General features: G+C 30.5%; 1 protein-coding gene across 1 annotated transcript; it reads right to left on the bottom strand.

Annotated features, from left to right (window-relative positions):
• Nucleotides 1-2,734: 2,734 nt before the first annotated feature.
• Nucleotides 2,735-12,208, bottom strand: Hap40 (Huntingtin-associated protein 40 kDa). Its single transcript, XM_014438545.3, has 7 exons — nt 12,055-12,208; nt 11,928-11,974; nt 10,089-10,267; nt 8,534-8,747; nt 8,124-8,223; nt 5,421-5,542; nt 2,735-2,990 (listed from the first exon to the last, which is right to left on the bottom strand). The coding sequence occupies exons 1-7, from the start codon at nt 12,117-12,119 to the stop codon at nt 2,815-2,817; spliced, it is 903 nt and encodes a 300-aa protein (XP_014294031.1). The 5' UTR covers nt 12,120-12,208; the 3' UTR covers nt 2,735-2,814.
• Nucleotides 12,209-12,223: the final 15 nt, after the last annotated feature.

The following is a 12,223-nucleotide window of genomic DNA, read 5'->3' as shown; positions in this document are numbered from 1 at the left end:
TGATATAGATGGCCAGAGAGCTTAAGATGACGGTCTAGCTTTACGCCCAAATATACGACAGAGTTGGAAGGTGAGCTCACCGTATCATTCACGTAGAGAGTCTTCGGCAGTCTTGATCTCTTGTGCTTTGTGTGCGCGAACTCAACACAGTCCGTTTTGGCTGCGCATTAGAGCATACTGCTTCAGCCTTATGTAGAGCTGTCTCGGCGTTCATACTACTGCTGTAGATGGTAATGTCGCCAGCGTAAGCGGCGACCGTTGCTTTCCTGTAGTTCTTGCCAATCACATCAGCAATATAAATTGAAAACAGGACTAACGAGAGGACTGCTCCTTGAGGCATTCCGCAAGTCAGTGGGATAGATGTTGAGTGCTCATCACGAACCCGCACAGCGATGGTCCTGCTGTTTCGAAACAAGGCGTTTCACACTTAGTTTAGCCAAGTGTGTTTAGTCAACTTTCTGGGCTATCAAACGACATCGAGAAATGCCGCGTATAAGACGTTAGATGTTTAGTGGATTATAAGATTCTGTTGAAATAACCTTTATTGATCCGAATAATACATTTAGGAACATTACAATAATAATATGGTTATCAATTTGTAAAACCAAAGGATTTACAAGAAATAAACATTTCATTATACGATGATTGTTCGCGTTTGATAGCTTCTAGAGTTGATTAAGCAAAAACTTTGCAGACTTCAGTCCTAATTTCCCTTTAAGGGATTCTTCTTCTTAGGAGGCAGTGAGTAACTGCCTTCTCTGGACCTCAGCTCCTTCCTATACTTTTTATTTCTTTTGTAAGGACCTAAAGTTAATTCCTGTAGGACTAACAATCCCCTTCATAACCTTAGGCTAGTTCCCTGCCTGAAAGGACCTTTGGCTAGTTCCCTTGGGACTTATCTTGTCAATTCATCTAGCCAACTATCTAACCAGTATGAACAGACTTTGTCAGGTATAGCTTACCTCACATCTTGAATTGGATTCAGAACCACCTCCACAACTTCTTTATCAAAACGCTGGTGACCCCTGGAGGAGGATTGCCCAAGCTCTTCAAGTCATAAGAACTTCAAGCAAGACCAGATCATGTTGTATCATTATTTATTACCTTGTATAAATGTTTTTGACTTTTGTCCAACAGCCCTGCAAGCTGGGACAAAACATAGGCTCAATGGGAATAGCTTCTCACTACTTGAGTTTTTATTTTACCGCACCCAGACCATTTTCTATTTATTGTAAATATCAAAAAGTTGTATATATTATCAATCAAAGTAATTTACCTTATGGATGAGACCAAATAAATATACTACTATAATTTATACCAGTATAAAGCCTCTCGACTTCAAAGTTAAAAGAAAGATTGTAAAGTCCCATCCTGACAAGGTTACCAGGTCTTCCTATGAGTCACTTCGGGGTCCTACTACATTACCTCAGCTGGCCTATGATGCATTCTTAGAATGTTACTTGATTGTCATACCACCTATTTTACTTTCACTTACCTATATATGAAGTACATAGTAAGGGGTGGTTGCAGTTGTGGAAAATTTTAAATTCGTGTTTTCGGCGAAAAGATATGTTTTGAGGTTCTCTGAGTCTAATACAGAATTTTATTGAGCAACTAAAGAAGAAAAAAGGAAAAATAGTTATATCCAATTCGAACAGGAAACTCTGATACCACCCCTGTTTGCATGATGGCTTTGTTATCTTTTGTTAAACTGTTGTATATTTTAAAATGTAAAATTTATATTTGTTACAACCACCACAAGTAATCCAAAAATACAAATTTCTATAGCTACAGAAAAATAAAAATTGTTTGTTCATAATTTTTGCCTTCTATGGCATTTTTTTTTAAAGAGTATTTGACTTATTAAAATAATACATCAGTATTAGTGGATAAGAAAGACATCAAATAGATGAAATGCAAGTAGGGATTTCAAGCTTCAAGACCTATGCCGATTTTAAGTACCTGGGAAGAATGATTACCAGAAAAAAACGGTAGAAAAGGATATAAAGACAGGTATATATGTAGAAGACGGTCTACAGAAATTGTTCAGTAGCAAAAATATTTCAAGGAAGGCAAAAAAGCTCTTATATAAAATGATTATAAGTCAATAGAGATTGAAGGATGCAAAAAAAGCAACAGAATCCTTCAGGTATGAGAGCGAAAAGAATTGTCCCAGAATTTATAGGCCAATATAAGTAGAGGATCAATGGAGGATATGGACTAACCAAGAGTTAAGGGACCTATGTGGAGAACAATAAGAAGAGGATAAGACTGACCCTATAAGAATTCCAAGAAAGTAGTCTTCATATGTAAAACCAGGTGATGGAAGAATGTGTGAGGCAACCTGAAGGCAAGGGTTGTTGATAGATGAAGACACTTTGTAGCTAAGAGGGAGTGGAAGAAGACATTAGCAGAGGCCATGGTGCTTCAAAGACCGCAGAACACATAAACGAGTGAATGCTATTTCATTATTTATTTTACTTCCAACTTCAATTTTTATCAATTTCCATAAAAAAAATAGAAATAAGTTAAAACACACTATAAAATTTTATATAATGCACACTTTCACTCAAATGCTAACACGAATATAAACTAGAAATTAAAAACAACAAAAATTACATTTTTAATAAATATTCAAATATATAGCAACAACAGAAGGTGAAATTTAGTAAAAAATATTTGTGAAGTAAGAAAAACACATTTGAACATTTCAAAATATTTAGTTAAATGTATTCTCAAAAAACAAAAAAAATAAATAACAACAATTATTATATACATTTTGGTAGATAACTATTATATTATATATATTATAAATTATTTCTCAGAATTTTCCATTATTTGTATTATAGAATTGAGCATCCCTTTCTGCTCATTGCTGAAATATCTCCATAAATCATTCTCTAGATCATGAACAGCTTCGAGGTCTTGACACTGGCATGCCATTACGAGCGACTGCAAAAGGAAGAACAGTTCTTCTCCTATCCAAGACACTGTCAACAAATCACTTATTATTATATTTTAGTAAATTAAGATAATACTAAGAAAAAGATAAAAAGTCAGGAGTAATTTCTACAATAGTTCTATATAATATTCTAATTGAAGTTGGTGTGAAATGAAGTTAACTCCAGAGCAAGGCAGAAAACTTGTTATATTGAATTAGCATCTAGTGTAATGACATATATAAAAACCAGGCACCGATGTCCAATTAGCATCTAGCATAATGACATATATATTGAATTAACATCTAGCGTAATGACATATATAAAAACCAGGCACCGATGTCCTATTCTAAGAACAGTATTTCTTATTTATTTTATTTGCTTTACGATTGTTACAACCACTATGACCCCAATAGAATTTTAATAAATTACATAACATGTGATTTCACAGATTTTGGAAGAAAATTTTGTCTTTTTGATTATCTAGCATCATTACTGTTAAAAATGAACAACTAAAAATTAGAAAACGGACTTGGCAAGTTTTGGTTTTTTTTTTTTCAACGCATACAAGTATTATCCCTTAAGTCTTACACAGAACTATTATATCGTATACCTATGTTATATTAATTCTAACCAAGTATTTTACACAACATGTAGTATTATTATATTCTTAAGTTTTATTATGTTTTATTAAAAAAAATTAATGACAGATCGATGAATGACCATGTGAGATAATGAGAGGAAGTCACGTCTTCTTTTCACGACCGAATGCGGTCAAAAACTCAAATAGTCGTAAAACTATTTATTATGAGCAAACCCAACGTTGCAGGGCTTCATCACGGCTAAAAAAAGATACACTTAAATAAATAAACAATGTAAATTAAAAATTAAAAAAAAATGTATAGTGAAGCTTAAAATTAAATAAGAAATACAAAAAGTTTTAAACAATTAAAGAAAATGGAAATAACAACAGATAAAAAAGAAAAAGAAATCTCCAAAAGAGATGGAAAAAGGGAATAACAGTGAAATCATAATAACAAATGATGATGAACAATATAGGAACCATAACTGTCAGATAACAAGCAAGCAAGAATAAATAGTTTTACGACTATTTGAGTTTTTCTTGCTCAAAATATTTATTCTTGCTCGCTTGCCATCTGACAGGCGTGCTTCCTATATTGTTCATCATCTTCCTTTATTATTGATTTTACTCTTATTTCCTTTTTTTGTCTCTTGTCAAACATTGAGATTGAATTTTGTTTCATCGGTGAACAGGACTTCCTTCAATTCGCCTTTCCATTAGACATGTTCACGGGCAGACTCCTTTATTCTTTCTTTATGCACCGTGCTTAGAGGTGGCATGCCTTTCATTTTGCATTTCATTCATTAAGGAGCTGCACAAATGATCCTTTGGACGTTTTTCATTTGCCACTACACCAGCTCCCAAAGCTTTCTGGTAGCTTAAAAAAATTTTAAATTACTTTACTACTACCGGTATTTTTTTTTTAAATATTGGAAATACAAAATCCTCGATTTTTCATTCACTAAATATTTTTTCCAACTGGTGTTAATGATTTTGCTCATCCCATAACACTTAAACTATACATCTTCTTTCAACACTATTTGTGTATCCTAACACACTAACACTATAATGTTAGTTATTTTCTAATCATTCTGTATATCGTTTTATTCAATGGTTATTATTTTGTATTTTGTTCTTAGCCTGACGTTGACACTATTTTTAATTATTCCTGTTGTCCACTAATTGCATCCCCAACCATCTTATCCATATTATATAACATTTTTTTATTATTTTTACAGTAGGCAATAGCTGCTGTAGCACAATAGGCCACATTGAGGATTAGCCGTAAATTATATGTAATATTTTTGTATGGAATTTTGACTACTTTAATTATAAACAGAATATTTATTTCTGTAGAATCTTTAATTTTCTAATTATAAGTGAAAACTGAAAAAGCGATCTGAATTTTTTTCATATATGTTATGAAACCGGCAGCTGGCAACCCTAAATTTGGATTCACTACACCGTAAAACATTGAACTGTTGAGAAAAAACTTATATGATTTTTTTCATGATAAAAACCCTTAATGAACCTTTGGTGCCATGACTATTTTTATAGTGTGCTCTAATGACATCACAGATTAGCCAAAAATAAATTCTGTAGGATATTTTGCCTACTTTAATCTGATTTAGAATATATGTCTTCGTAAAATTCTTAATTGTTTAACTATATGCAAGAAATGTCTCTAGTGTACAAGACACGAAACCTAAGCATACTTTGGACTATAATAATTATAATTAATGATTTTTTTTATTGCTCAATTGATAAGCTTTCAGAGTAGTAGTAAGGAGATTGACAAAAACTAATCTAAATTTAAGCAAAAGTTTCCAAGGTAACGGAATCTGTCCTCTCAGCTTAATATTATAGCAGTAATGTTAGTTGCTTCCAGTCATAAATACCTGTCACTGTGTCTGGTTCACCGATCCAAGTATATTTTTCGATAAACTTTTGTAAATCAAGAGGAATATTCTGAGGAGTAGGCTGGAGAATCAAAATCAGCAATACCCTGGATATCTCACACCTAGAATAGAGATTTAGGATCAAGTGGTGCAAAATTTAGAAGGTTTTTTAATTTTTATAGATCATAATTGCTGAACTCATTGATCAATAACATCTTTATCCAATAAACATTCTGTTTGAAAACACTAATGGCACAAGTTTTACCATACTAAACTATTTAAAAAAAAAAAAAAAAGAAAAAAAAGATTAATGGTTAACAGTGAAGCATTATATTTGTAGGTTTATCATTCAATTATTAAAGTACCACAATTGAGATAGTTTGGCTAAACATGAGACTTCATTCATAGAATTACATTTTTGCAAAAAAAAAAAAAAAGAAGATATAAAACAATATTATTTTGTAAATCACTTGAAATTTAGTTTAAATTTAATTAAAAATGCTGGTTGTTTGAGAATCCTACTAGTTTCTCTATGTAGGAGTACAGAGTTTTGTTTTATCTTCTGTACTTGTACCTGCATGTCTAGGATTTCATCATCACATTTGGACATCATATTTACATCAGTAGTCATTCCACATTAGCCTCATAAACTGTCTCAAATTAATGTAAAAAAATAATCATTTGATAACTCCTTGACAGTTCATATTAATCTGCTTCAATTTGATCCAGAATGAATAGACTGTCGTTGAGCATGATATTTTTTTTTAGCAACAGTTATATCACACAGGTGATTAGTTTAATATCTCACTCACTGCAAACTTTTCTCCAAAGTAAGGGTACCCACTTTATAGAGAATGGGTGCACCCTAGAGGGCTTCTCAACTACCAGGGTCACGGTTAAAGTAACAGAATAAATACTTATTCTATTATTACGAGGGTGGTTTGAAAAGTTCTCGAAATGTACTAGAAAGAAGTGCCTTACCTCGGTGGAACTGCTTTTATTTTTCAACATAGTCTCCCTGTAAACTAATACATTTGGTCCAGGGATGTTCCAATGCCTTGATCCGATCTCGAAAATGAGATCCCTCCAGGCCTGCAAAATACCTCTCCAACTCGGCTGTCAGTTCTTCCATTTTAGGAAATCTCCATCCACATAGCAAAATTTTCAGCTTAGGGAAGAGATGAAAGTCTGATGTTGCCAAATCAGGTAGATGTGGCAACAATTTGTAACTCAGTTCATGAAGTTTTGCCATGGCAATAGCACTTGTGTGCGGGCGGGCCTTGTCCTGATGAAAGATGACTTTTTTCCTAGCCAAACCAGGCCTTTTTTCGTAGTACCTTTTTGTGTTCACTCACAAAGGATGTGTGATTATTGCGCGGGAACCTCGTTACCCTAGCACTGACATCTAGTGGTGATTCCAAGAACTTTTCAAATAACAGCCTCATATTTTTAATAATTATTCTATTAGAACACCCCCATTAAAGTATTAATTAGAAACATCAATTTTCCAATATTAAATGTTTTTAGCTTAATCCATATCCATACTGATAAACATTTAGTGACTCAAAAACATACGATGTTTAGCAGAAAATATATTACCCTTTTTTTACCTAAATGTTTGTATGTCTTATTTTTGTGTTATCTCACCAAACAACTTCAATGAATTCCTAGGTCTTTTGAAAGCTTCTAACTACTACAAGAAAACTTAAATTAATATTTAATACTAATTAATGACAAATTACGATATTAATCACAAATCAACAGCGGTATTAGTTAATATGTTGAATTATTTTGTAGATTTTTTATGAGAAAATTATAAATTTCTGAAAGGTTAAAGGAAATGAATAAATAAGGTTATTAGAATTTGAAGGATTTTTAGTATATTTCTTTCCCTAGTTTACTATAAAACAAATATATATAGAAATTATAAAAATTTTGAAAGAATTCGAAAATTAAATCAAATAGCGAGTCATAATGATTGTCAAATTAAACATACAGAAGAAATAAAACAGCTACCAAGTGTCGAGTTCCAAATGGTTACATATTTGGGCTAACTGATTTTAAAAACTGGTTCCATTTTTTTAAGCATATATAAAATTGTAAAACTTCAATTCCATGACCATTTAGAAGAACAAACATATTTTTTTTTTCAATTCAATGCAATTTTCTACTAAAGTAATAGATTGTAGAGGTTTTCTTTAAACAACTTAAAAAAATGAAATTCTTAATTTAATTAACTATATTTAGTAGCCAAAAATATATTATTAGGCCTGTAGATTATACAAATGGGGTTAAATATTATTATGTTATATATTAAATTAGTAAGTTTTGAATTTTGTAATAATAAATTGTTTATAAAAAAATATTTTATTTATACATTTAATTGATTTTTTTTAGGCAGTAGTTAAATAATAATTTTGAGTTACTTTTTGTGGCCCAAGAACAAATGTACTAATTACAAGTTAGATAGCATAGTGTAAGGATGCTACAGTGATAGTTGAAGAAAAGTTGGCATTCACTAGTCATGGTTAATTCACACTAAGCAGCTTGGAGTAATTAGAAAAGTCAAATTGAAACACATGCTTTCACTAGTGAAGGTCAACAGTTTTTAGTGGTAGTGGTAATAACAACATATCCTGCTAATAATAATAATAATAATAATAATAATGATAATAGTAATAATAATAATAAATGGAACAGAACCTGAGCAAAATGTCTTTATAAACCCCAAAAGGTGATGAAGTGATTTTATTCACTACATTAACTATAGCAGTAAATGTGGTAAGAGCACCATGGAAATCACCTGGAAAAAAAATTAAATAAGATAAATATCTTAATCACTAAAATATATATTAAAAAAAAGATTTAAGAAGGTTAAAATGGTCAAGATAGATGGAGGTGAACAAGTATCTCCAAACAATAAAAAAAACTATTTTCTGGTAGAAATTTTGACCCTCATTGCAGTCTTCATCAGGCCTTATATATTTAAGAACTGAAGCTCTGATAAAACTTACGATGTGCATCAAAACATTGGTTATCAAAAATCAATTTTACTAAAAAAAAGTGAACATTAAATTCCAGCAAATGTTTTACTAAGTAAATATTTTCGCTACCTGTCGCAACTTTGGCTGAAGATAATTTTTTTAGCGCTTGTAAATGCAGATGAGGACAATGGTTCATCAGCAAAACAGCTTTTTCAAAATATAGGACGGCACGATGCGGGTCGATTGCCTCCATCGCAGTGCCCACTTCTAGACAGAGTGCACCGGTCAATGGGTTCTCATCTCCCCACAGCTTTTCAACCTGGTTAAAGCACGTCAATGCACCCTAGGGACAATAAGAAATTTGTTAGGAATAAAAATTTATGCTAAGTCATCATCATTATCATTAATTCTAACAATCTATGTCCGATATTAATTTCCTCAAGTAACAATCACCACTTGCTTTATGCAAAATATAAATAATAATTTAATATATCTAAGTTTAAGCAAATACCAACACTAATTAGTAGAAGATAGATTGCTAATTTTAATTTATTAATTGCACAGGTTATTAAACTCAGACAGTGACATAATCATTTTATTTATTAATTTATTAGAATATAAACCTATTAGAAGAGTAGCTTTCAGCATTGAGCACCATATTTATCTCTATTTAACAATATTAGAATTGACCTATGTCCTAATCCTCAATAAGTTAGCAAAAATTGACAAAGTAAAATTTATGGATTTTAGACAGAGGGAACCAGGAAGAGGATAACATTGTTATAATAGGGTAATCTATATAAAAATTGTAATCTAATATCTAAATAATAATTTTGAAATAGGTTTTTATTATTGTATTATTGTTAAATTTGTAGAAGTACCCTGACGATGGAGGAGGACTTCGAAACGTCAGTGCAGTATACATTTTTTTAAATAAAGAAATATATGGAAAGGAGAAAAAAGAAGATCACTAGATATTTATATGAACATAAACTTAACCATGAAGAATATGAACATACACCTTATATATTAAAAAATAAAAAAAAGTGGACAGCATATTTTAACAGGCACACATAAAATTAATACCAACTTATCACCCCAAAATATTAGGACAACACAAGCTTTATCATAAATTAACCCTTCCGCCCGACCTTGTTTATTATCTAGCCAAAGCAGAGCATGTGTACTGAATAAATACCTGTATAAAGAAAAAGGGCTGCAATGTCAAAGATTTCTCTTTGATAATATTTTTTATAATAAATATTTTCTTATATTATTAAGTTATTTTAATAATTGGTTTTAGTTAATCGCTGTGAAATAGCGCCATCTTCTCTTTCCTTCATATCATTAAACATTGAGACAAACAAACTTTTTCAACAACTTCATCTATAAGAAATTAAAAGAAATGGGTTGAAAATATAAGATGTACCATTAACATTTGGATAAATATAAAAACAAAGTATACAATAATTGGGCAGTGGGTAGATCATACCCAGCATGTTTTGGAAGATCTATTTTTACGATGGTAAGAAGTTTGCACAACGTGTTATTCCTGTCAACCACCAATAATATACTGTACAACACAAGAGATACAGTGAAATGAAAGTTAGTATAGTTACTGAACCAAAGAATTAATAAAGTCCTCTGAACTTTGTAAGACAAAGTATAATAAAATCATTTTTACTTTGAGATTTTCATCACATCCTATTATGTTCTTCCTTTCAGCCTCAAGAAAAAGCCTCCCTGCTTTGAGCAATGCAACGGCTTCTTCGTTGGTATGTCCTAGTGAAGCTTCGTTTTTTGCAACCGTTAGCCAATTGAGGGCGGCATATTGAGGCAATTCACTTTTCTCACACTGTGCAGCTGAAATAAGCAAAACACAATTTTATAATTATTATATATAACTACATACAAATTTAGAGTCCACTGATATATAGAAATGAATAGAATAATTTATTATAAATAAAAAGTATTTTTAAACTAAATTAAAAGTATTTCGAATGATTATAAAGATTTTGAAGATGTGCTAAGTATTTGATGATTACATTTCCAGAAAGTTTATAATGCTTGAATCCTTTGAAAATATCTATTTACAGAATTTTCTTCAAGTTCTACAGTTTTTGAAGTGAAATGTCTTCAGGCACCGACAGCAAATTGGCCATGATCAGATGAAAAAGTTTGACGTTTCTCCTACATGCATGTCCCTAGATGACCCTCACCTATCCCAATGGTTAACATTAAAACATTTATCGTTTACTGAATTAAATTTCATTATACTGAATAAAAATATTGTGGAAAGATTTAAAATGTATTTAACACAAAAATAAGAATAACCATAAAGTAGTAACTTTTAATCATATAAATTATAAATGTTACATTATAATAGTAATATTATATTATACTATTATAATTGAATACTAGGAGAGTACCCTCTGTCAGGATAACGACGGACCAGTCCCCATTTTACAAATTATGCTGTTATTTAATTGTACAACCTGTTGTTCAAATTATATAACTGTAATTTACATGTATTCTTAATTAAGATTGTATTACTTTTTCAATATAGTATAATAAATATAAATATATTTTCTTTTATAACAGTTTAGTCTTTAAGTTTTTAACTCACCATCTAGTTCAAATATGAGAGTTTTCAATTCGCTGAAAGAGTAAAATATGATATTACAGAGTGATCACTAAAAACTTTATTATATAATAGGGAGATTAAGGATTGAAAAAGTATTAATAACAAACAAATAAATAAAGAGGGTGAGGTAAGTATAATCAGGCTTATCTAAGTTTTCATATTTATTCATAATTTTTTTAAACTATAATTTCAATATGAAATTTAAAGAAATTCTTTTTGCATGTATATGATGCTTTTTAACTTTTTTTTGGAGGTTCTAGTTTAAAATTTTAGTTATTTTGTAAATCACCTCTGTTATCATGTTTTGTACAAGTGTTTGTTGCTATTTACTTCCTTTCAGATTTAGAAATTCGGTTAATTTTTTAGTATATTTGTGAAACTGAATTTTTTCATACTTTACTAATCAAGCACCAAATACTGTTGAATACAACAGATAAAAGAATTATAAGATATGATTACACTTGTTTTGAATACTGGCGCTAATGCAGACAGCGAACTTATGTTAAAATTTATTTTTATAAAACTACACAATTCCTGTGGGAATAAAAAATCAGCTACTAACTGTTAAGATAGAAAGTGCTATTTAAGAAAATATAAACAAGTATTTCTTCTTGTTCTATACTTATTATAATGTAAAGTATCGTTTCTGATAAAAATTATCCTACTTATAGAAATAATACGACAAATCATTTAATAAGGATAAGTATTAAATAATACGTTGATTGATTTGTTTGGTAATTTAATACAGGAATGCGGATTTTTAAATTATAGCTTTCTGGATACAATTCGGAATAAAGTTTACATTGTTTGCTCAATAAATTGTAAGCGAATTTGAAAATTTATTGATGAAAATCACACAAAATAAATTAAATGGCTTACCAAATTGATCATTAGGCTCAGAAACATTAGTTTTTCTTGAAAATTTCCTGTAAATAACAACAGTAAGGTAACTAATAGTTAAAACATACAAAAGATCATTGAAGATTTAATTAGCAAGAGTTCTTACTTCTTAAGTTTATTAGAAATGGCCTTGTATTGTGTTAACAAATCCGAAGAACTTCTGTCGGTCATTGTTTTGTGTTGTCAGTCAGTTAGGGCAAGATTGTGATAATGTCACTTTTCAAACCAGAACAAAACCTCCATAACCTTCTATCACTGTTTCTATACCGCTCCAA

This window comes from Halyomorpha halys, unplaced genomic scaffold (assembly GCF_000696795.3).
Source record: "Halyomorpha halys isolate HHAL.00 unplaced genomic scaffold, Hhal_1.1 Scaffold60.1, whole genome shotgun sequence".
Lineage (NCBI taxonomy): Eukaryota > Metazoa > Arthropoda > Insecta > Hemiptera > Pentatomidae > Halyomorpha > Halyomorpha halys.
This window is presented reverse-complemented; position numbering and strand designations above follow the sequence as displayed.